General features: G+C 40.5%; 3 protein-coding genes across 7 annotated transcripts in view; 1 reads left to right on the forward strand and 2 right to left on the reverse strand.

The window, feature by feature from the left end:
* Positions 1 to 30: 30 nt before the first annotated feature.
* Positions 31 to 7,074, reverse strand: etfa (electron transfer flavoprotein subunit alpha). The gene is made up of 12 exons (XM_056417327.1): positions 6,976 to 7,074; positions 5,871 to 6,020; positions 5,644 to 5,725; positions 5,290 to 5,372; positions 4,445 to 4,544; positions 4,138 to 4,248; positions 3,830 to 3,931; positions 3,602 to 3,670; positions 3,108 to 3,190; positions 1,964 to 2,029; positions 1,662 to 1,742; positions 31 to 381 (listed from the first exon to the last, which is right to left on the reverse strand). Exons 1-12 carry the CDS (start codon positions 7,012 to 7,014, stop codon positions 346 to 348), a joined length of 1,002 nt encoding a protein of 333 aa, XP_056273302.1. The 5' UTR covers positions 7,015 to 7,074; the 3' UTR covers positions 31 to 345.
* A 1,476-nt stretch (positions 7,075 to 8,550) lies between these two features.
* isl2a (ISL LIM homeobox 2a) lies at positions 8,551 to 14,459 on the forward strand. Its single transcript, XM_056417805.1, has 6 exons — positions 8,551 to 8,652; positions 9,132 to 9,321; positions 9,717 to 9,976; positions 10,447 to 10,730; positions 11,442 to 11,609; positions 12,254 to 14,459. The coding sequence occupies exons 1-6, from the start codon at positions 8,595 to 8,597 to the stop codon at positions 12,368 to 12,370; spliced, it is 1,077 nt and encodes a 358-aa protein (XP_056273780.1). The 5' UTR covers positions 8,551 to 8,594; the 3' UTR covers positions 12,371 to 14,459.
* Positions 14,460 to 14,549: 90 nt separating this feature from the next.
* The window catches only part of scaper (S-phase cyclin A-associated protein in the ER), a 57,215-nt gene continuing 45,310 nt past the window's right edge, over positions 14,550 to 26,454 (reverse strand). For all 5 annotated transcript variants that reach the window (XM_056417796.1, XM_056417797.1, XM_056417799.1 and 2 more), the window contains 5 exons: positions 24,168 to 24,402; positions 22,537 to 22,686; positions 16,429 to 16,620; positions 15,545 to 15,593; positions 14,550 to 15,300 (listed from right to left, as the gene is read on the reverse strand). In XM_056417796.1, coding sequence (XP_056273771.1) covers positions 15,203 to 15,300; positions 15,545 to 15,593; positions 16,429 to 16,620; positions 22,537 to 22,686; positions 24,168 to 24,402 — 724 coding nt within the window. In that variant the 3' untranslated portion in view covers positions 14,550 to 15,202. The remainder of the gene's footprint in view (positions 15,301 to 15,544; positions 15,594 to 16,428; positions 16,621 to 22,536; positions 22,687 to 24,167; positions 24,403 to 26,454) is intronic.

Below are 26,454 nucleotides of genomic sequence, written 5' to 3' on the forward strand. Positions count from 1 at the left end.
CCAATAAAGAAAAACCATGGCAAAACAAACTTGTTATTAGTTGTCAATTTAATACATTATTTTCCAAGAGCATCTCAGTGAGTCCACATCCTCTGAGTTAGCATTAAAGAGCTACATCTTACAGTCAACGAGGTCAGAGACAAGTCAGGCCTTCCCAGAGATACCCTTTGCTGAACCAGGAAATTAAATACAAATGTACACATATCAAATGCTGTATGCAATTTGTGTTTTAAACAATGGGCTTTATTTTTAAAATGAGAAGATCTTCCATTTCCAGTCAGCATGTAAACACATACAGCTTCAGAGATTGGTTAAGGCGGTGGCTCTGTGAGCCTTGGTTTCTCCTCACTGGTCCAGAGCTTTAATCATCTCAGGAACAGCCTGGAGAGAAAACATACAAATAAAATGGTAAAGAAAACATTTAGCACTGACTTTTATAGCAGGACCACTGAGTATATTTTCTTGTTGCTAGATATATTTACTGCAGGAGTCAAACTACCATGTTTGTTATTGCGCCAGTGTATTTGTAATGAGTTACTGACAGAGCTTAAAAGAAAAACAAATTGTTGTCATCTTTTAGGCATTTAGACTTTCTATTGAAGCCCACTTGAAATATGTCCGGGCTTTAAATGTGAGAATAAATGTTCTCCAGCGCCTGTCATTTTTTGGACTCGGCATATTCCATAAAATAAGATTTACTAGTTGATCAAACAAACCGTCATGCATGAGCACACTAACTTTCATCAGATGTATCAAACCACAGACAGCAGCACACATTGATGAGTGTTTGCCAGGTTGACAAATGCACATATAAAAAAAAAAAAGGTGAGGCATCTTGTTCATAAATGAACACTGATAATGCCAGTCGTGTAGCTTTGAAGAGAAGACACATTCAAAAAGCCTTATGTGGTAAATAGGAGAACAAAATTACTCAGTCAAGCAACTTCAGAACTGAATCATCAGTCACTGCCCGAGTTTGTCCGAGGTATCAATTGTCCTTTCTGGGGTAAAGTAGAAAGCCCATCCATTTTAAATCAGCTATCTGAGGAGTGATCACATGTAAGATGAGCTCACCCTGTGGGTCACAACTCGACTGCCACTAGATATTATTACTAACCACTTCTACAGAGTTTGTCAGGACACCTGGGCTGCTCATGAGAGGCTAAATAAAACATGACCAACAGGACACACATGAAAAAATAACCTACTACGCTTTCACGAGGAGCACTGGACTCCGGTGTTAGTTGTGCCAACACTCCTGGCTCGCTGTCCCCAAGTACCAGCTCGGTACAAGAAAGCAACGGCGCGTGTAAAAAGCCTGGCAAGTAGAAGCTCAATGCTAAACTGAAGCCACTTTTCAAGTGAACATTCATCACTTTTAATATGTTTTGATGTCCTAACGTGTTTCTCTCTTCATGGCAAGATCAGCCACAACTCTCCTCTGATTAATTCAAGAACTTAATAATTCAACAGTTGGACCTTTCCATCAGGTGGAATAAGGCATCGTGCAAAATGCATCAGTGAGAAAGCAAATGTTACTCTGACTGTGTATACTCTGTCCCTCTGGACCCCAAAGTCCGGCAGAAGTTTGAGTGGTGTGTGTGTGTGTGTGTGTGTGTGTGTGTGTATGGTTGTTTCCGAATACAAGATCGGTGACTTACCTTAAAAAGATCAGCGACCAAGCCGTAGTCAGCCACCTGGAAAATCGGAGCCTCTGGGTCCTTGTTGATAGCAACAATAGTCTAAATAGAAAAATAAAACAAACTGTTAACTGCCTCGGTCTTATGCTGAACCAAAAGCAAAGAAACTTTGATCAAACAGAAACAAATAATTAGGCTTAAATAAAAACTGTCAAAGACAGGATGAGCCTAACATTCGGTTTGAATGAAACAATTAAGTATTAAACAATACAGAATTCTCCAAACCTATCCAATGGTAGAGCAGTCTGTCTCAGTGGCTTTACCTTGCTATCTTTCATTCCAGCCAGGTGTTGAATAGCTCCAGAGATACCGACAGCTATGTACAACTCCTGTGGACACGAACAGACGACAACAATACAAGTGTTACTTGATTGTAGACATGAAGTGTAATCTCAAGCCGTTACCGCAGGACGACGAGCCGAATGATGGTATGATGACCTCGGTGTGTAATCTATCAGAGGGTGCTGGGGCAAGTGTGCAACGGGTCAGCCGTACACATATCTCCACACTCACCAGCTGGGAAAACCATCTCTACCATATAAATATTTCAGTGCCTATTTAAATGTTGCAGGTGAAGTCTCAGGAGACAAAGAAGCGACATATTCCGAAGTGAGGTGCTTGCGGCCATCTCAACTGAATCTTTATTTTTATTTTAACTAAAGAACCCAAAGAAACACATTTCTGTGGTCCCTATAGTGTCTCCATTATATACATTTAAACACAATCTCTGGATCAATTTAAATCATCTAAGAGCGCAAAGTGACCAGCATTTTAAAACTACTCAAACTGCCAAGCTGTTTCGTCCAGAGACAAACTTCTGTTTAAATACACTTGACTTTTTTACACTCAATTTTCTGACAATACATTTTTAATTAATCAACAAATAAGAGATTTACATGTGTACATAAACATCTTTTATTTGACTAAATACACATTTTAGAACAGGGAGTGAGAAACTAAACTAGATTAATATCATACTTAATCAAATTAGCCAAATTCAACAAGCTTGTCATAACATTTAGAAAATCCAATTTGGACAATCCGGCCTGGTCTGAGGCTGTGCCCAGATATCCACTGCACTCGGCTTTAATGGACCAGCTAAATCATTTAGAGCTCTAAATGTGCCATCAAGTACATTTTGCAGGGCCTAATGTGTGGATAATTACAGCTGGGGTAACCCGGCTGAATCACATAATGGGAAGTTAACCTTTTTAAAAAAGGGCAGAGCAGCCGCCCTGAACATACTGGATTGCAACCATGGTGTGTCATGGTACACAGGGAACCGTCAGAAGCAACCGATTAGTCCACTCGGATTTCAAGTGTTTCGTGCCTTTAAACATTATTTTGAAGCGAACTGTTTTTCATTTTTGTTTTTATTCCTTCACTTCAGAATAAGTAATGACTTACCGGTGCTACAATCTTGCCCGTCTGTCCAACTTGCATGTCATTGGGGACATAGCCAGCATCCACGGCTGCCCTGGATGCACCAACTGGAAAAAGAATATTATAAAATGTAAACTCTTAATGTTTTTTTTTATTTGTAAAAACAATGTTTAACCCTTGTGTTGCCTTCGGGTCATTTTGACCCGATTCAATATTTAACCCTCCTGTCGCCTTCGGGTCAATTTGACCCGATTCAATGTTTAATGTCGGTGTTCTTTCGGGAGTCAACAAACAAACATAAAGTACCTCACACTTAAACTTGGAAAACAATATTAATTCTAATAATCTTCTGGAGATTTTAATAGCTGGGGTCATATTGACCTCAAGGGTAAAATATGTTAGTAAATATAAAGGTAACAGGAGGGTTAAACATTGAATCGGGTCAAATTGACCCGAAGGCAACACAAGGGTTAAAAAAGGTAAACAAAAGTAAATAACTAAATGTAATTATATTTTACCTGCCGCATTCATCTTCTCAGCAAGGTCATAGAGCAGCTTGAAGTTCTCTCCACTCTTCAAGCCTCTTCCTAGGAATAGAAAGCACCATTAGGCTACTTCGTGAAAGAATAAATGAATTCACCACAAACCCCAACAACTACTACACACACACAAAAAGTGACACAACAAACAAATGGTGACCTTGCTTTGGCTCTAAATTGTAATTAAAAAACAAAAAGATGTCTCACCTCCTGACACCACAATTTTAGCGCTGGTCAGCTCTGGGCGGTCGTTCTTTGTCAGACTCTGTTCCAGCCACTCAGAAACTCCAGCAGGAGACGAGGCAGCAACTACAGCCAATAAATGAGGATCACAGATGACGAGGCTCATTGGATTAAAATGATCAACAAATTACATTTGTAGTTGTTTCTTTGTGGTATTGTATCTTTTTTTATTTTTTAAATGGAAAAACAACAATACTTTAACATAATAACAAGTCATATCTTTGCATGCACCGTCTCGGAGCTCTCTGGAATAATCAGTAAAGCTACTGTACCCTCTTCTAGTGCAGCACTTCCTCCCTCCGTTTCAGCCGCCTCAAAGGATGTCCCTCTGACCGTGAAGATCTTGACCGACTCATTACATTTCACTGTGCTGAGAGCATTTCCTAAATAAATCAAAATATAATTAACATTTGAAAAGCACAGAGAAATAATATATACAAACAGAGATAACTCCCGTTGCAAACAATTAACAGTGCTCATCTGCATCATATAAATGCTGTTCTTTATCCAGGTAACATGATTAAACACTTCTGAAGTATACAATGTGTAATTCTTCACCGTGATTAAAAAAGGGCTTACCAGCATAAATTGTTCTGACAAAAGTGTCTGGAGACTTGATCTCAATAATATCTGAAATTGGAGCAACATCCAACTTGGCAGCCACTCTGGGAAGCAGGTTCTGGTGAAAGAAATGGTGACTAAGCAGGGAAACGTGCAATGATCAATCTTGATGAAGAATCAAGAGAAAGGGACTGCAGTTCATACACGGACAATGTTTTGTGGATGATTTTTTTTCTTCCTTAATTGAAGCAGGAGCTCAAAACTGTTGAAAAGAAACTTATCTCAACTAAGCCGTGAGAGAAAAAATACATTTCTGTGAATTGCGATACTCAGAATTTATAATGGCATGCCGTTTTAATTATTTTATAATTATTTTTCATGACATGCTGGACTATACATTTTTGTACATACAAGTATGATTATGTATTTTATGATATACTATAACTTTATATGGCATAGAATAATGTGACTTTTTTATGTCATACTGGACTACTTTGACTTTTTATGTCATACTATGACTTCAAAAGACTTTCAGTATAATTACTATATATATATATTCAATGTGACTTTAAGACATACTATAATATTACTTTTTTTCCGATGGACTATGACTGGGGGTGTGGCAAAATATATAGGGTATTAACAATGATTGGGATATTAAGAAATGTAATACTGGCATCATGTTTATAATACACATGATAATATCATATTGATAAGCCAGCTAATCTTGCATATTTACTAAATAAGTCAAAATGAACAGTAAACAAAGTTTGGCCAGGATAATTGTGTCGTGAAAATATGATGTTCGACAGCCCTGATTTCAACATCTCCATAATGTACAGGGATCACTCCCCATTACTTACCTTCCCAAAGGCAGATGCACCAGCACAGATGTGGGTGAAATTGAATTGCTTTTGAGTTTCCAGGATAAGGGGAGTCAACTCCTCTGAGGAAACAAAAAGAAAAGAAAAGAGTATCAAAATCAGATATCAATACAAATTATTGCTGCTGAGCCCGTTGTTTATAACTTGAACATATAAGTATGGATCAAATGGAAACACAAAGTCCCCTCCATTAGTTAAATCTGCCAAGATGCCCTTGAACACTAGATCAACCAGCTGTGCAAATATGATATATAAAAAAAGAAGACATGTTCAGTATTTTTTCTGTGAGTGAAAGTTAAACAATAGGCATCGAGTTTCCTTTCTGTTACATACCTGGCAGGGAACCTTTGTAAGAATCATGTTGAGCAACCAGAACCTTCTTCACACCTTGTACTTTACGGATTTGCTCTACAACCTGAGAAGACAGAACAAAAAGTTTGGTTTCCTGGTGACCTTTTATATAGATGTATTTGTCCATTGACTTTCGAAATGTGATGGACACATTCTTCAAGATATTGTGTTTTTATTTATCCACGTCACTGCAGAATGGTGTCGCCTACCTGTGCACAGTTTGTTCCAGCAACCAGACAAGTCACATCACCCCCCAGCTTACTGGCAGCAGTGATGGCATTGAGTGTAATTGGGATTAGTTTTTCATTGTTGTGCTCCGCAACCACCAAGGTGCTTTGAAACCTTTGGAGGACACTAGTCTGTTGGAGGAAATGTCAACATCTCAGTATTAAATACACTTGCGAATCAATAAAACCAACGATCTGGTGGTGCAGCCTTTTCAACCGCCTGCCAGACAATTTATTGACAACAATGAACGTTTTGTGTACAAATCAACACGGAGAGGAAAAGAGCTGGGAGAGGTGTCACTGAAAATGTGGTTTTCTTAATCTGAAAACACTTTCTTGTTTTAAAATTGGTAAATTAACAACACAATAGGAAGTAACAATGGCTAAGAAACCTTTTACTTTTTTTGTCATTTCTAATGCCATTATTTACATGTGATAAAAGATAAGTTGTATTTTCATTTGATTGAATTGCAATATCACCCAGCAAGTTAGTGCAAACACAAATAGTTACAGGGCATCAGTCCAACCTTTGAACTGCTACACCCGCTTCGGTCAAAGTAAAGCAGGATAATACCAGCTTTACCTGGACATGACTGGACACTAGCAGTCTATGAAGGTCATTCAAATCAAGTCAAACTAATACAACATAAAAACAGGAATCCCACACACGCTCGGATCCTCAGTGATCTATTATCTTTCCTGGTACACGTCTCACAGGACCTGCAATGCTTTCGGGAACACTTTATAAACAGTCGCAGTTTCTTAACTGCTGTGAAACGTCGGTTGCATAAATGCTAAGCTAGCTATGCTAACACAAGTTAGCACGAGCTCAAAATACAAATACAGTGACGTTAGACGTCGCCATATTCTCTCAACATCACAATGTGTAACTAAGTCAAATGAAGTTGGACAAAAACCGTCACACGTAAATCGAAAAGTGACACCACGAGCACGACGTGCACGGCGTCTAACTTAGCGAGCAGGCTAGCAACACAATAAACAAACACAGCGAGTGTTTTTCCTGCGCTCGTGCAGAAACACACCAATGCAACATCTCGATAGTTGACCAGGCTTTAAGTTTCCTCACCAACTGTCTCAGACTCGTTTTGTTGAACGCTCTGTTCATCTTGGACCCTTCTAGCTGCTCGCTCCTCGGTGGCAGGTACAAATCTATGTCAAAGGTAACCTGACGTCAGCCTTGAGATCTCGCGACATCGAAAACGCGAACTTCCGGTCAATCTCAGTTACTGAGCAGAAAGGCAAACAATTGCGACCGTTAGTTCATCATAAATATTAGGTTGATGCTGTAATGTAACATGTTAATAAACATGTGGAAATATTCACGATTCATTGATTCGTAGGAGACACAACAAGGTCCTGTGTCCTGTGAGGCTGATTTGTTCAATTTCTCCCTCGGAGGCAAAAGACACTTCAAACTAAAGTCTATTCTAGTTCCTATTTTAATGGTGTAACTGAGAATCCAACCCATCTTAAAAAATAAAACTTTGAACCCTGCATTTAGTTGCAAATACATGAGAGTAAAACAATAAGCGACAATATGTTGTATCAAATGATAAAATACAATATTTAACATTAGAATGTTTTGCTAAAAGACATGACAAAAATAGTCTGGTCTTTCAAATCTCATCATACATTTTATTCATCTGCATTAATAGCAGGAATTTTAAAAAATATGTTTAATTGAGCAGTGCTATTCTTTCTCTCACTTTCACTCTCTTACATTATATTGAATAGTTGTGTACTTCATATTTACAATGTTGTTGTTGTTGTGGCCAGGGCCTTTTATCAACTAACAAGTATACGAATAGGAATCACTAGTGTATTAACCGCTCTGGGATCCATGATGATATTGTATCCAGTAGAGGGCTCTCTCCAGTAGCGTGAGACTATTGGTTAACTATCATCTTAAACAGCATTGCAAAAATCATAATAACAAAGTTACTATTAAATTCAATTATTTAATGAATGCATTTTAGAATAAACCATCAGACTGTAGTAATAATATTATTAGAATAATAATAATAATAATACATAAATAAGAATAATAAATAATGATAACTATTTGTATTGCCATTATTATTATTGTTATTTTTATGGTTAAGTAATATAGGATCATTTTTGTCATTTATAATACTATCATGAATAGCAATATAACACATGTACATGTTCAACTCTGAATTATGGGAATCCAAACAATATATAATTGTTTAGTAAACTAAACTAAACTAAAACCCAATATCTCAATAACAAGAATATTGACAATAATAAGCTTACAATAAACAATGTAAGCCCTATAAGGATATGGGATAGCAAAATGAAAAATTACAATCTCAAACTCACAAGTACATAATTGCACTGTGAGTTAACAGGGAAAGTGCTTTCACTTACGGAAATAGAGATGGCAGCGCTGTGGGACAATAGACGAAGAAGAAAAAAAATCTCACAGCCAGTCCAAATAGTCAAAAGAAGAAAAAAAAAGAGCAGGGGTCCAGAGGAGATTTGCATGGCACCCTCTCCCCGGACCAACAGAGGTCCAGGTTTGCAGACGTCACTGGTCGAGGATCTTTGTTTGCTCTCCACCTCCCGGTGGAGGAATACAAGTGTATCATCCAGTCAGGGACGGGACGGTCTCCTCTACCGCTCCTCTCCTTCATCTACCGGCTTGCACTGGGCTATTTCTCCTGTATGGTGGATATCCTGCTCAATACTTCTTTCCTGGATGATATGGGGGATCATTCAAAAAGTAAGTTATTTCTCTCTCCTCCTTTTGTGTCATTACAGGGTTTTGTTGCGAAATTCTAATTTCCCTTTAAGACGTATCCGGCGTATAGTCTCTTACATTTGATGACTAATTGCTCGATTCATTTCGACATTTGCAGGATAATATCGAAAACTGCAACGTATGATGATCAACTGACCTTTCCTCACGAAAAATGCACTAATATATACATATATATATATGGGCTTATATCCTCATAAAGTTGTGGTGCTCTTGGGTTTGGAGTGACTCGTGTGGTATAGGTTGCTTGGGGATATTTTTAGCTCCTCTGGCCTCATTATAATAAGTCTGTAATATTCTTGGGAGAACTCTGATGTTTGTTGTGATACGCGCAAAGATGTTCTCTCCCTGAGGTGGAGGGGTGCAGAGGGTTTAACGGGGATGTCATGGGGATTAAAAGAGCGCGCACAGTGTTGCATTAATGCATTCCACTCCTCACACAGAGAAGTCGGGAATCGCAATGTGTGTGGGCTGTGGAAGTCAGATACACGACCAGTACATCCTGAGAGTCTCCCCGGACCTGGAATGGCATGCAGCCTGCCTCAAGTGTGCAGAGTGCAGCCAGTACCTGGACGAGACCTGCACTTGCTTCGTCCGAGATGGAAAGACTTACTGTAAAAGAGATTATTCAAGGTAGAGTTCAACCGCTTTCAGCTTTTTATTTGTACTCTCCTACATTTCAGAGAACATGTGTTGGGTTGTTGAAAAGAAAAGTGTTATATAGGCTATAAAGGGGGCACCTGAGATGAGATAAATATTATTATCATAATGCTAATGTCCATTTCAATGGCAAATGTGTTGGGTGTCAAATGAAAGCGGCCAAAAGTGCGTATCATGTACAAACCTGAAGAAGACTTGTGTTGCAGGCATTCATATTTTAGTTATTTTCCTGATTATTATATCAGCTCGCAACTTGTTTTGCGCTCCTGTTGATTGGAACGTGAACTGAGATCCACTGAGATTCGTTTAGCCTGCAACATTTTAGGGCTACTGCATGAGAACAATGTAGTCTCCATGCTCCTTTGCAGGTTATTTGGCATCAAATGTGCAAAGTGTAACATGGGCTTCTGCAGCAGCGACCTGGTGATGAGAGCTCGGGACAATGTGTATCACATGGAGTGTTTTCGGTGCTCGGTTTGCAGCCGACACCTCCTGCCGGGGGACGAGTTCTCTCTGCGGGAAGACGAGCTGCTGTGTCGGGCGGATCACGGCTTGCTAGCGGAGCGGGCCTCTGCAGGGAGCCCGCTCAGCCCGGGGAACATCCACACCAGACAGCTGCACATCTCAGGTATAGCCTACAGATTTATTATAAACCTCTAAAACTATCAGACATAAAAGTAGTATCTGCATATAGGCAGGCATACGTCAACCTATTATTATGATATTTATGATTTTATTAGTATCATTATATTATTATGTGTATGCAGTATTATCATGTTTATTCGGACTTCCAAAAGTATTGCCATTTTCGACAGTTGACTGAATAATACAAATATATTGTGGGCAATAAAAAAAGATTCAATATCATATATATATATATTTTTAAATGCCTACATACAGTTTGAATTGTTATATGAATGCAGTGACCTTAGAGACGCCAAATAATATTTGGTGCACTATTTTATGTGTTCAATTTCGTAAACTATAATCGATGTTATTTGTTACTTTAATTTCTTAATTTAAGTTTACTCTAATTTATCAGACATAAAATATTTTTTATTTATTTTAGGTTGCTAATTTAAATTGTCTTTTTTCCAGAACCTGTTTCGGTCCGACATCCTCCTCATCACCGGAACCACGTCCACAAGTCCGAGAAGACCACTCGGATCCGGACGGTGCTGAACGAGAAGCAGCTCCACACCCTGCGGACCTGCTACAACGCCAACCCGCGACCGGACGCCCTGATGAAGGAGCAGCTGGTGGAGATGACCAGCCTGAGCCCCAGGGTGATCCGCGTCTGGTTTCAGAACAAGCGCTGCAAAGACAAGAAGAGGACCATCCTGATGAAGCAGCTTCAATCGCAGCATCACAGCGAAAAAACTGTGAGTTATATTGTGTTTTTTATATTTTCATGGTAGAGCTGAAAACATTATGCAAATGAGACTCGTTTCTCATTTTACAGGCCCAATTAATCTTGGGCAACACTTGCTTATTAGGCATATTTTATAATGTGCAGTTTACGGCCACTTGCCCTGTACAAATTTAATAAATGTATGGTTTCAAATAAAACAAAAATGTAACAAAGTGGAAATGATCAGGCAAAATGTTCATGTGCAAGGTTATTGCCACACATTAGCTCGATAGGATAATGACATAAATAATGAAATGGCAATACTGCTGGAGATAAACCATTGCAGATAATATCTTTTAAACTAGAGTATAGAGCTCATAAAAAATACAGATTATTTATTTTAGTTATTTTCCTATTTAAAATGGTCAATATCATAATCAGAAAATAATTGTCAATTTTGTTTGCTGAATTGAAATAAGTTTTTATTGAAAATAATTGCATGTATTGCAGAGTAAATTTGATTTAGACAATTTCACAGGCTCATAAACGTATTAATATTCTAACAATTAATGATCATAAAATAAAATACAAACATGAAGGTTTTATGTTTGTTGTTTAAAAATGTGTGTTGGTTCCCTCAGAATGACAACACAAACATATATGTTGTATTAGTGTGGTTAGAACAGCAGAATATATTTACTGCATGAACAATATTTGGTTGTAACTGTCGTTGCTCTTGTAGAATCTGCAGGGCATGACAGGCACACCTCTGGTGGCGGGGAGTCCGATCCGGCACGACAACACCGTGCAAGGGAATCTTGTGGAGGTGCAAACCTACCAGCCACCGTGGAAAACCCTCAGCGACTTCGCCCTGCAGAGCGACCTGGACCAGCCTGCTTTCCAACAGCTGGTACGATGGCATTCAGAATGTTATATATTTAAAATAAATTATAGGCCATTCAAAATAATACAAAGGGACTTATAGGCTTACATTGAGAGGGAAAGGAAATATAAATATTTGTTAAATTTCATACTTAACAACTTCTTAAATCATCATATTAAATAAGAATTCAAACATGATCCACCAGGGCATGATGATGATGATGACGACGATGATGAAGTTAATGATAATGATAATGATGATGTTGATGATGATGATGATAATGGCCTTCATTTAGTTAAAAAAACAACGCTTAAAATTAGAAACAATTATTTACTCTATAGTAATGTTGACGCCTTTGATCTAAATATATCCACGCGCAAACTTGCGCCAAACTGTTCATCAACTAGCTTGTGTGGGCTCCTTGTGGGTCACTTGTTGACGTCATCTCGTAAGATTCACCAGACTGATGGTGATTTGTATGTCTTATTAGGCCGAATACTTTGACAAATTAAATAAATGTATTCCTGGCCCTGCATGAGCACATTCTCATGTTAACATCTGATCAGGAGAAGCATGATACGTTTTGCACTCGCAGAGAGAAAACATGTGTCCAAAAAAACTGTCTGAAAACCATTTGTTGTTGTTGATCTGACTCCTGTTTCCTTCGGCAGGTGTCTTTCTCTGAGTCGGGCTCCCTGGGCAACTCCTCGGGCAGCGATGTGACCTCACTCTCGTCTCAGTTACCCGACACACCGAACAGCATGGTGCCGAGTCCCGTCGACACGTGAAGAGGCCTCGAAGTCAGCTGGAGCCCCCGAGCGCGCACCCGCGCCCTCTGCAGGGGACGCGCATAGACCTCATTGACATTCAATCAAAGAAAAACGAATTAATGGACCGGAATGGATTATGCTCGAGGATACATTCAGGTGCCGACTGGAGGATTGGAGGTCTGACTAACCTTTTACATTTAGGCATTTCAGCTCATTGTCTTTCTCAAGGATTCTTCGGCAGGACTCACAGCTGTTGATGGACTTTAAGGGCGTATATGGACCTTCTACCACTATACCAGAACTGGCCATAACGTGGTGAATATGTAACGGGATTCAAACACTTTGTCCAGCATTGGACGCCTGAAGGTTACAATATGTTTATCAGGAACCAAACTGTGTAGATCTGCATGATTTGATTCAATATCGATTCTTGTAAATTAAGGAAACAGATGAGATACGCATTGCTCGCGTTTTCGCCAGAAAATAAGTTATTATTATTTATTATGACCACAGACATAGTCGATTTTATCAATAAAACCATACTTTTAACTGATTATTGCATGCAAAATTATTCAATTTGTTCTGTAAACCATAAGATCTTTTTATATATATATTATATTCGGCAAAAGAAAAGTTTGAAGGTGAATTGAAAAGCAATTGCTGCTTATAATGCTCGACACTGAAGTGATTAAGCTCCACTGTTTAGACTACAATTCCACTTTTTAAGCTATAAGACGGCTTAAAGCTCATGTAATAAATGGTTCAAGATATACGTTTGGGCAATCAGAAATGAAATCTAAATGTTCAGTTGCCCACATTTCTGGGTTCCGTTCTCTGTCGAAACCCTGAGGTAGCAGGCCCTGCTCTTATTTAGGCCTGCTCAATTTCTGGGACAAGTGGATCAGTGACTGATGGCTGACAAGATATTATGAAGCATTTGACCCATGAGTCACAAGTCATAAATCACACACAATGGGCTGAGCTCTGTGATGTTCAGGTCCTCACGTGATGTTCGTTCTTCTTCTGAAGAACCAAAGCCTTCTAATAATAGCCACAGCTTACATTTATAGCAGATTTGGCATAATATCTGGTTCCCGTCATCGTGATAAACCGATCAAATTGGTCTTATTTAGACAAATGTCCCAGTGCCATACCAACCTGAGGCCCATGGTTACACGTCTAGACAGAGGACAGGCAGCGGCGGCCGCTTATCTGCATCTGGCATCACCTGCAAAGGATACACTGAATGGACCCAAAACAAAACGCGCAGCGCGCGGCGCGGAGGGGACTCCCAGCCCGAGGACGCATCCTGGCGTGTCTTGAGTTTATTTTCATTCCTGTAGGAATCCTGAACGGCAAATAGCCGCTGGACAAGAGAGCATGCAGGTCAAGCCGGGTCTGACACACTACACCTCAACAATTTGTTGGGGAGGATCGTCTTTTGTCAGTGAAGGAAGTGCAGTCTATTTTATATTCAAAATCCTGTTTAGTGTTTAGGACATGCTGATATAGCCTGGAACAACTTTCCACTGAGTACAACAGTAGCAGCAATACATATGAGGAAAGTGCTAATTAGAAAGATATAGGGCTAATAATCACAAATCATTTAAAGATAAGTACAGGTTATCTGAATTGGGATATGTTTTTAGTCTTAACACATTTAACAGACGTTCATCATGAACACTGCCTTTCATCTAAAACTGGACGAGCTGATGAATGTTCCAGCAGTTTCACACTTGCAAAATGCAAAGGGGGATTGTTTTATTGTAATTCCCATCACATCCCTTTAGCTTGTTTCTAAATATTGCCTGAACATGCTGGTTGATTGTCATCTGCAGAACTAGGGGCCACATTGACACTGCAGTGATGAACCATTTGGAATAAAACAACATTTTAGATACGACAATCAATATACTTCCAACTTGTTTTCTTTTTCAAGGTGTCCGTTTATCAACTGGCAGCGTGAAAGTACATTAAACACCAGTTTTTATTTATGTTTCTTTGAGTCAATCAAATGTGTTTCTCCAAAATGCATTTGTCCACAGACTAAATTAGGACATCTTCATTATTCAAGTTCATGAGGGTGTAACCGACAGAAATGCAAAAGTCACCAAGTGTTCATGTTTGCTCTATCTTACTGATGATATCAATTTAACTTTGTACAGTTTACACAGAATAAAATTGAATGACAACAATATATAGCCATCAGTATTTTATTTTACATGAACGTAAATACCTCAATACATTAAATTAGTATGTAAGTCTGCCTCCTTAGAGAAAGAAAAGAAAAGGATGTTAACTTCAACAATATAATTCTTAGCGGACAATCAAGGTCATGAAACTTGTAACTGACATTATGTAGACTAGAAATAACATTCTGGCCATTCACATTAAAAAATTAGACAAATACAATAAATTAACACAAACAGTATTTATGAAACACGTGGCAAATTATAAATTTCAGTATAAGTACATGTTTCAGGTTTAGATGGTCACTGCTTTGAAATGTATATTGTTCTATCTACAACGGGGACACAAAGAGAAACAAATGGCTCGGATATTAATTGGAATAGTTGCGCCTTTGTTCTAACTGCAATGAACAAACAAGACATTTTGTGCAAATACATATAAAATATCAATATGATTTCCAAGAAATCCAAACAGATGCACCAACATATGATAAGGCTTCACAATCTTTACAGTTGACAATGTCTGAAGAACATATTTGCTCATGTGCAGACTTCAAATCAGAAAAAACGACATTTTTTCTCTCCTAAATAACTCCACATAACGTTTTTTTTTAAGCGTTCAGACTGTGCTGATCCATTCTGAGGACAGTGCACAACTCCATCACTCTTCCTGCTTCTTGAGAAAAAACTGCAGCGCCGAGTCCCACTGATCTCTTGGAAAGCGGTTTGACAACTCGCAGTAATCCAGCAGCTGGGAAACTTTACACAGACAGAAAAGAACAACTTCATTATAACGGGTGTCCCGTAGTAATCATTTTCAAACTGTCAGAAATCAACCAATGTGCCAAGATAAATGTGTCACAAGGAAATATTCCTAAATCTCAAAACTATCATTATAAATATTCAGACCAATCGGGGAACAAACCTTCATCTCTAAAATGAAATGAAAACAATTCATCCAATTTGTTGTTATGCATTTGATACATTTACCAGAATAACTTACCTGCGGGCTTTATTTTGTTGTCTGAATCTTTCTCATTTGCAGCGCAGTCCTATAGGGGAATTACCACACGTATTAGTGCCTGCTATAACAGTATATTGCAGGTACGAGTAGTGTTGCGTGTGTACAATTTAATTGGTCTTATCTCAGATTAATTAAACCTTGCAGTCACAGAGAAATACTAACAATATTATTTAAAAGTTGCCACTACATCTCATCGTATTTTCTAATCAAATGTTTCTTCATAGTGTCATAATGTTTTTAGTATAACGGGTGATAAAGAAACATACAGGATCAAACTGCTTCACTCCGAGGAATGTCCTTGAGGTTAACTCAACAATGAGGGCAGCGGGGCAACACACCATGCATTATTGCTTTGTTTGAAAGAAACGACAATAGCTTGTCTCCCTTTGAATGGAAGTTAATCGGTGTCTAAACAGTGGTGGTTGCAGAGCAGTGAGGAGCAGGTTGTCAGAGGAAGATGAAGGAGACAAGCTGTTTACTGCGAGTCGAACCAGTGGCAGGTAAATCCACTGTGAAGGAAGCCATTTATCTGTGTAAAAGCCGGCCTGTTACAAATTCACCGGGGCCAAGATGAGCAACTGTTAATCAGCCGAGGCAAAGAGGTTTCCCTCTGATTTGAAAGACATTTTTCGTGTTTGGATGTTTTATTTACAGGCATGAAACTGTCAAGCCAAAGAGCATGTTTTCGATCATTAGTATGCTCTTGAATATATATCATTTTTATAGCCTGTTTTTTGATGCCCCATTCACATGCCATTGGCCACTGAATTGTTTTTACTGACGGTGGCTGTTCCTAGTTATCGGTGTGTAAAACGATGATCTACGGACGGGAATACATCTACTCTTCATGTTCCTACATTTACCTGAATGAATGTAGCCAGCAGGATGCAGCTCATCTCCTGCTGCAGGATGACCTTGTTTTGGGAGTTGTTGTAGCAGACCGAGACAAGGCAGGGGAAGAGCACCCTGATGAGGCGCGGGTGGCTGAAGTACTGGAAGGGCAGCTGACACAGTTTCTGCAGCACGCTGGGCTGGCAGCCAGACTGCACTATCACCTGGAACACACATGGAGCAAGGCCAGTCAGTCACTAAGCCAGTGAGGCGGCCAGTCAGTGGCACTGTTGGTTGTAAATCACCACACTGTCCCTCCCACATGTAAATCTGCCACTAAAACAACACACAAACAGCCATTAGGAGGAGACCTGGGGGGCACAGCCTCCCACCACGCAATTATGGGCTATAAAACACAACGATGGGATGTTTTGTTCTTCTTTTGTCCCAACAGCAACAGCAGATGTGCTGTACCATGAGAGGGAAATGTGAACTCATGTCATGATTAGTGGTTTAAAACTTCACTTTCAAGTTCTGTGTTAAGCTCTCTGAGCAACACTGAGGCAAAGAATCAGTGCAAAAGCTTGTTACCGCCCCGTAGGAGGGAAGCTCAGGTTGAGAGGGCATTCAAAGTGCAACAGGGGGAATAAAGGGGTGGGCTGGCTGGCGGGTGAAAGGCAGGGTGAGCAAACCTCCACCAACAGTGTGGCCACCCCCACTTTGAGAAATGAGCAATACCATTAATGGTATTTTCACCCTGCTGACATCCTGCTCTTGATCACAGCCTGTCAATCACACACCATCACATCCGGGGCACCCGGATTAAAACCAAATCACTCCCAGCCTCATATGATTAGAAAGGGGACTGCTGCAAATGAAGGGGGGTCCCGGTCTAATGCTCTGGTCATCTCCCCTGAGCCCGAGAAGACCACGAGCACGCCTCTAAGAGCCAGGGGGTCAGCATGCTAAATCCTGGCAGAAGGAAAACGAGGCACTACTTTACAGTTACAGACTCTGGGTCTGGGGGCTCAATGCCAATAGAAACCAGAAGGGCAAGGTGAGGTCCCCAAGTCATGGTGACATAAATTAACAAGATTTACAAGATTTTAAAAATACACTCTCTAATACTCTTCCATTGGCCTCTCCTTTGATAATGCACTCCAAGTTTCAACAGCAGGATAAACAAAGCGATAATTCATCGCTTTTATCAGTTCAAGGTGAAGCTTCTCAGAGCTGCCCTCTACAGCGGCGTTCAAAGGGACACAAAACAGTGCCACTTCCCATCATCCGATGTTTAAAGGATCCATATGGATAGGTCAAACAATCTACACTTTAACGCATGACAAATACTTAAACATGTGGAGAGCACTGAATTTGTCAACCTGAAATGTGAGTGTTAATTTAGGCTCTGGTTTGTTTGTGTATTGCATTAAATAAATATCAGTCTGAGTGCTGTATTAAGATGCAGCCCGTACTGTGGATAAGTGTGCGAAACACTGGAAGGACAAAATCCCCGGTTTCGCTGACTCAATAAGTGTTTTTCACAAAGGAATGTAGGACTCGGACAAATTCATCCACTCACAGTAAAAAGGAAAAAAAGAAAGGCGAGCTCTGGCTGTTTTCAAAAGTAGAGCTGTTTATTTTTACTGCGTGTAGTTTTAGCATTTTCATGGTACTTTCCATTGAATCCTCACCCTATTTATCTCGTCTGTTGCAACATTGCCCAAAGAAAAACTGGCATTGGGGAGGGATGGTATGCAGCTGAATTTATCGGGAAGCCAGAATCCAAAAAGAAAAGAAAAAACTAAAGAATATATTCATTCTTGGATTTTAATCCAGAATATTTATGGTTTCTGTATCATAATTTACCACCAAAGCAAGTGTTGGATGTTTGAGCTGGGGCTCCGAGAAAATCCAACCCACAAATCACCCAGCAATCTCATAATCCTCCACTACGCACAGTTCCATCTTCAGCTGCCTAAACAAATTGTCCACCCTCAAGTGCCTGACGACGCAGAAAGACATAAAACAAACCTGGTGGCAGGAAGAGTATGGATGTTACAGAAACTGAGTCTCCTGCCAACTTTCCACGCCTCTACCAGGTGAAGAGCAACACCAGAGCCCAAAATGGTTTCCAACTAGAGATTATGCCGAAGCGTTGCCTCTCCCAGCTCAGCTGAAGTATCTGCAGCTCAAAGCCTGACATCATAAAACTAACAACAAGCATCTGAACGCCTGCATCTGGCTCGCGTATAACGCAGACCCAGTAAAAACTCAAGTGTCTCGGCTGCTCTGTTCTTTCTTGAGTTCAGAGACCTGGCATTTTCAAACAGTGCCGAGGTTTTACGACGCCTCCGTTACATAACTTCCTCACTGTCCACAATGACAACAAAGAGTGTGTAAAGTTAATGTTCTGAAACGCAAACAAATTCTCGCGAAAACCCAGCGTCGAAGAAACCAAAGTTAAAGCAGATTTAAGAACGGAGAAGAAGAAGAAAAAAAAGGAGGCAGGCATTTTCCCGCCGTGCGATAAGGCCCAATCTCAAACAGCCGAATTAGCTTCAGCGCTGCTGGACAACGCAAATACAGGATATCAATCTCATGCATGTTTTATTACACACGGAAGACAAGTGACGATCTTGAATGTGTAGAATAATCTCCATTCCCTGTAACGTCTAGACAACCCGAACACCTCAGGAGGAACCAGCGTCGGAGCAGGGCCGTATATCTGACACGGGACACACTATACAGACCAGATCCGCCGGAGGGGAACTGCCTCACTGATAAGACGAGCAGCATGCGCCACAAAACAAAGTGAGCCAAACAACGGTTCACTGCCTCTTTACAGCATTTACAACGGCTGATTGAGACGTGCACAGGACGCTGTGTAAATTACCTTTGGACAATGAGATCCAGACATTGACATAGACACTCCAACTTGACTTTTAAGGCAATCGTCAGTCGTTTTAAAATCCCATAAAAAATGGCTGTTTACACAATGAAGCTGAATAACTCTTTATTTATCTCTATGAGCTGACGCTGTCATTCCCCTCCAGATCTTTACTGCTGATAATTCGGCTCTGAAACTAACCTGATGACAGTGTTACAGACAAATGGAAACTCCTCACTGAAAGGTCTGCAGGGATAAAAATGTCCTCAGCTTCACTTAAAGTCAGTTGGACCTGCGCTCACCCTTGAAGCGGAGTGTAAATCATCTACAGGGCGAACAATCAGGCCCTCTCTTGCCAGTCAGCGGAGAGTGTGTCTGTCTGTGTTACTCTGCCTTTGTTTACTTCCGCTGGGCGATACACTGTGTGCATTCCCTGATGCTGGCTCCCTATGGTCTGCACGAGCTGCACTTACCCTGCAGGCAGTGAGGGCTTGGTTTCCATGGCTGTAATGGACTGCTGAAGGGAGCGTTTCAACATCAGGTTAACAGGAATTACAGGCCTAAAGCTCGGCTTGGGCCTGCAGGGGAGAGGAAACGCCCTTGTAGAGAATGGGAAGAAGAGGAACGACCCCACAGATAACGCCGAGCTCTGGAGATGTGTGTGGGATGTGAAGTGTCGAGGTGATCCAATGCCCTTGTGACGCGTACAGGTATAAAGGAAATCTCAGGAGCCAGTGCAGGGTAAAGGATTCCATGACATTTTTAAAACATCCAACACGTGTGTGTGTATAATGCTTACTCTGCTTGTGTGTGGCCATTTTCCATGAAATGAAAAAAATGCAAGATTTTCTTTGAGATCTCCACACTGCTTGTGTATTTCTAAGGAGCAAGCGGGAATCAGGTGAGTTAACATGTCAACAGTTTACAATTAAAATCTTGTCAGCTCAGAGATTCAACAGATCATCACCACGGATGATTAACAAATGAATCACTGTATTTACAGACAAGGAGATTACCGGCACATACCTCTTCGGGGGGAAAAGGAAGTACAGTTACTTGTCAGTTGCAAAATAGCTGTCATTTCTTTTCCTTTTTTTTTGTTTTGTCAAAAGGTCTCTGGAGACGCTCCCAAGAGACAATGAAACATATGGCTACATGGCTCGGTGGCCCCCACAAGCAGAGAAACACTTAAAAACCACACAAGCCTACATATGTCACTCTACCAATGGCTTTCTGTGTGACAAGGTGAATTATTCATGCCCTCAGAGCAGAGGGAATACATCACTACATACACTGCTGCAGTTCTGCTTTTTATGATCAGCCCTTTTTCTATATGTGTGTGTATATATACATGTATATATATATACATACATAATATATATATACACACACACATATATATGTATAAATACATTTAAACATAAATGTATAAATACATACAAATATATACACACACTCATATAGGAAAAAAGGCTGATCATAAAATGCAGAACTACAGCAGTGTATGTAGACACACACACACACACACACACACACACACACACACACACACACACACACACACACACACACACACACACACACACACACACACACACACACACACACACACACACACACACACACACACACACACACACACACACACACACACTTTGTGTTCTGCCAATGCTTACATTAGCTGAGAAAAGCTCAAGCTGCTCTAAATATTCTCCTTAACGCCATCCATCTTGGTGCGGAACTGAGCGGACGCATTCCAGGAACTGGACTACTGGCAAAGATCAACTCTGTGTGGCGGTTGTGTGGGATCTTGTTTCTCGACAATATATACTTAAATATGATATTTCTTTGAAACCAAATCCTTAAATCGTAAGCAGGTAAGAGGTTTTTCGTTGTTGCTTTGTCACTAAACGTTCTTATAGGCAGCATCAAGGTTGTGCATCAGATTAGCAACATGTTTTTTCACCAAATACAGTCAAGCGCGACTGCCCCGTTAACGTCACCGTGAGTGTTCAAAGACGAATCATCTGTCACCCGCTTAAATTAATCTTCAATCCTCATTTAATTATTCAATATAATATGCAAATTGAATCAACAATGACCGACAGATGCTAATTCTGTACATCAGAATAGTGAAATTGCATAGGAGCTCAGACGAAAGCGGCATGTACTGGAGGAAGACCCTTTAAATAGAAGTACAAAATATGGTAAAAGAGAATCTGAATTCAGCATGTAAATAGTTGTTTTGGGGGTTGACTGCGACCGCGCGGACATAAATGACATATCAGAGGTTTGCGACTGGTGCTGTGGCGGCTGCCTGTGTGGGTCAGGCTTAACATAATCAAAGCCCAGCCAACTGTAGCATGGCTAATCAGGGGCCCGGTAGACGGGCCATGCATGACAGCCAATTACACAGCAGCCAGGTCTGCTCCATCACATCCGGCTCCCCTCCACAGTCCCTAAGCAGTTGTAACACCGGGGCCAGCACGCTGCCCTGCCTTACCAGGAAGGAGCACTGGGTCATTCTGTGGAACGATAGACGACGCACAGACAAGAGGCAAGAAGGTGCCATGTCGTGAATCTTTGAACAGGTGCTTTTTGTTACAGAAGCAAAATTACAACATTTTTTTGGTCAAAATATACAGGAACAGCACAATAGTAAGATGATTTTACCAGGCTCTTGTGAACTCAGCAGAGTTCACAACTGAAAGAATTAAATGAAACTTTTGCTGAAACACTTAAACAATTAGCAGATTGACAGAAAATGTATTCATTAGAATTTTAGCAATTGATTAAGGAACCTTAAGTAGCTTAATTGAATACGTGGTGAACAAAAAAAATAAGTCAACTATGTTTCCCTATGTATAAGTAAACTGAGTACTTTAAGGTTTTAGACTGTGGATTGTTTTTTGGAAACAAGCAATTTGTATACATCAACCTAAGTTACGGGGAATTAAAATTGGCACTTCAAAACATTTCTTGGACAAAATATTATAGAATAGCAGTCAGAAAAGTAAAAACAGAAATCTAACATACAAAAAAAAAAGAAGAGTAATTTCCCTAATTGCCAAAATATTTACTCATTGAGAAGGGATGTTGTCATGATTTATATATTTATATTTACTTATGAATGAAAACAATCTGCAAAAATTGGTAGATTGATCAATAACAAAAGCAATTGTAATAGACAAAAACATAAATTTGGTTTTGTTAAACTGAAACAAATAAATGTCAATGCAAGTCAGTTTACCTGGTTGTCCGTGTGGTTCACGGTAAAGTATCCCACACACACGATGACTTCGTGCAGAAGCTCTTCAGAGGAATGCTGGTTACAGTACCAGAGCAGGGAGCTGACAATGTGCCGGAAAGCGAGAGACAGACCCTCAGCTCCTAGAACAGACTGACAGACAACACATGTTAGAAGGTTTTACAGTAACAACAATCGTCTGTTATTGTGATTACAAAGAGTTAAATAGAATAACAATACAAAGTGATGAATGACAATATGTTTTTGCTGCTGGGAACATACATGGTGTAAGAGTACAAAGAAACTCAAGCGGGGTCCCACCGTAAGACACCCCAATCCTGCTCAGAAATGAGATGCTAGGACCATCTCACAGGCAGTATTTATTAAACATGTCAGTGTGACGGAGCACCATAAGATCATCACTACTCCACTGGAAGTTTGGGTGCGTTAGCATTGGAACATCCATAAATGCAATATCTGAGAAGCTAAAGACTGTTTTCAGGCCTTTACACTCACATTTTAAACTCACCGAACCATGTAAGCAGATGTCATAAGGAACAACAGGACATTATTATTTAGCAATGATGAAATACAGGTAGATAAAAATAAATACAACAACCGTTTAAAGAGACTGTTTCTTCTTTCACATTTATTTTTTCGAGAATCACAGATGTGTTGCTGCATATTTTGCCAAAATGCAACCAATGCAAAACCCGGTCGTACTGCACGGAACCCTTTCGAAGTTCCTTTCCAAACAAATTATTGGGAGCTGATGCGGCAGCAGAGCGCATTAAGGCCTGTTTTCCGATCATCCATCCCCCACAACACCTATTAGCCGGCGCTATGCAGGTAATGTGAAACACAAGGTGATTACAACCCTCGGACAAAAAAAGAAACATTATTTTAAATGTTCATAAAACTCCAGCAGTGAAACGCTTTCATTTCCAGCTGTTTTGAGTTGCCCAAAAGCGGCGGGGCAGTGAGAGGAAGCTGCTTCAAAGTAATTACCACAAGACATTAAAATAATTAACAGCATTCTTGCTCGCTCTCGTGCCTTTCAGTCTTTGTGGTGGCTTAGCACAGTGGAGCTGTCGCCCCCTCCTCCTCAGGGTGGGTAATGTACGGCCCTGCATACAGTGATAATCACTCGTGCTCCATCCTAACTGCTGACCCACCAAGCTCTATTCAACCCCAACCAATGACCCGGGGTCAGGGGGCAGCGGTGTTTATGTCCACAGGTCAGCTTTGTCCTAAGGAGAGTAACTCCTCTTCTAATAGCTCTTAACAAAGGAGCAAGCATCATTTCTAAAAAATGAAATCCAATTCAATATTTTTAGGAAATGTTACCACATGTGATTAAGGACATGTCACTTAAATAGCTCTTTCTACTGTTTATTCAAATACCAGTTTGTTAATGCAAAGCTACAAGCTATTCTTTTAAGAAACTATGTACTGTGAATATTATTCAATAAAATATATATATATGGTATAATAAAATATCTACAATCGAGAAAAATGCTCAAACAATCATCAGATTCAGAATAGCCAAAAAAATGGAACCAATAAATAAATATGCTCGATCATTACGAATTTCTAGATTTGTGAAAGTGAAAACGGAATATGTTGGAGGATACCTGGAAGGCGCACAGGTCAAGCAGGGCAAAACTGTTGAGGAAGCGGATGCCTTGCAAAGCCACCTGGATGACCCCGGGGCCGTAGGGCTCCTGACTCTGGGAAGAAGACTCTGGCGAGAAACTGTGCAGCAGGATGCAATACAGAGTGTGCACCACTCCCACCAGGTCTGTGGACTGCAGCAGGGCCGTCAATCCAGTCGGGTCCTGGCGTTTATTGTCAAATATACTGGGAGCACTGGAGAGGAGGAGAGGGCAAGTGTGTGGTCAGCAAAACCAAAAGTAAATGTTAAGTACTCATAAGTACACACAGATATGATACTTGGTCACACTATGTAACATTTCGGTCTTAATTTGTGCCTTTATGCGGCTGGTGTCATGCAAAAAAAACAACAACTGAACGACAGATATCCCAAGACTATGGACAACAAATAACAGTCTAGACCTCGACGGCTTTTAGATTTACTCATCAGACAAGGGCTTAGAGATGACTCTCCCTTTAGATAAGAGATGCTACCCTGTCCGTGCTGCTGTATTACCTGACTTAACTGACTGCTGCAAGTGGAAAAGCACACACTTTAACATAACATGTGCTGCGTATTGACATGTTGTATCACAGCTGCTCCTTAAGTTCATCTTATGCTCCTTATGGGTTTCTATTTTATTATGCAATAACAGTTGTATTAGTCTTTGCATGCGAGGAGCTTCCAATCGGTTTCACTTTTCTAACCTAACTGGTAAAATGCACTGCCAGCCAATTCAAGATTTAAGATAGTCTCTTCCGCTCCCTCTCCAGCTACAGTAAACACAGTAATGCCATGACGTGAAGCTCATGGCAGCTACTTCAAGCTGGCGGGTTGTGCAGAGCTGCCTGACAAGGTGCCGAGTGCTCCAAGACATTCAATCAAGGCTGGCTTGAGAGGATTCAAGGCGATATGTTTGTTTGGCTCCAACAAGATGCCACTGTGTTGGTCAAGAGATCAGTAACACATCCTTTCATTGAACATCACAATTAACAACAAAGCCAGGAATAACGCTGCTTGGATAGAGGAGGTACATTACATAAAAGCCTCACAGGATGGCCTCAGTCCTGTTACCATTTCTCAAAGAAAATGCGTCATGCGAGGAGCTTTAAAAAAGAGACATTGAAGTGAAAAATCTAATCATAGAAAATGAACAATTACAACATTTTAACAGCATAAAATAAAGTATTATCTAATATACCTCGAGGGTCAACTAAACCCCACACTCAACATTACTGCATTATTTTGACATAAAAACTCTGCAATGATAAAGAAAATGAGAAATAAATGCATCAATGTTTGAAATTATTTTCAGTCCCAGCGCAGAAGACTCTGGTGAAAACCCTCGGCTCGTACAGACAGACACTTTAAGACGACCGCAGCAGCACCAGCTATGATTTGCAGCCATGTAGAAAGGAGGGTGTGTGACCTCTGGATGGAACCTACAGCGCATGCTGATACTTGATGTTAGCCAACAGGCTCTGCGTGAAATATGCTGCTAGGCAAGAACACAGCCTCCTAATGCCATTATAATCCCCTGACACAGCAACTGGCATGGCCAAAATATTCTTCAAACCCATTGAGCATTCTTATATACACGGAGAAACTTGGCAGCACAAAAGCGTGCAGGCTGCTGTATTGATCATAACACTGGCCTCATTAAACCTGCACATTCTGACACGATTCTTTTCTCACAGGTGTTCAGTGACACACCGTCGTAGCTATCTTCTACTTTGCTGGTGTGAAGCAGTTGGTCATTGTGGGCAACACTTCAAACGCGGTGAGAAGATCCTGCCGTGTGCTGGGGTTATTGCGAAAGAAAACCTAATTGGCTTGATTGATACCTAGATTCTGCATGACAATTACAATGCATAAAGCTTATGTCAGTCCACATTTTAGTGTCACGTACAACATCAAAGCATATCTCCTTGCTACCATGGTCAGCATTTCTTTTCCTTTTAAGTGAGGAATTTGGATACTGATGTCCTTTGGTGTGGCCGTGTGCGTCGCCTCCGTCAGCAGCGCCACTGAACCTCTCTGAGTGGAGGTCACTGTAGCACACGTGGGTGGGCTCCCCCCACGCTGCAGGCTAAGGTTTATGGTGAGTGACAGTGCACTGGGTCAAGTAGATGCCTATCTCTATCTGCAGTAACGACAGCTTAGCCAGCGAGCCGGCTGGAGGAAACGACCTGCCGGCTGATTGCAGAGGAACCACAGTCTTTGTTTGAGGAACCAGGAATCTCGTCTTTAAGGATCCTTGTGACATT

This window comes from Pseudoliparis swirei, chromosome 6 (genome assembly GCF_029220125.1).
Source record: "Pseudoliparis swirei isolate HS2019 ecotype Mariana Trench chromosome 6, NWPU_hadal_v1, whole genome shotgun sequence".
Lineage (NCBI taxonomy): Eukaryota > Metazoa > Chordata > Actinopteri > Perciformes > Liparidae > Pseudoliparis > Pseudoliparis swirei.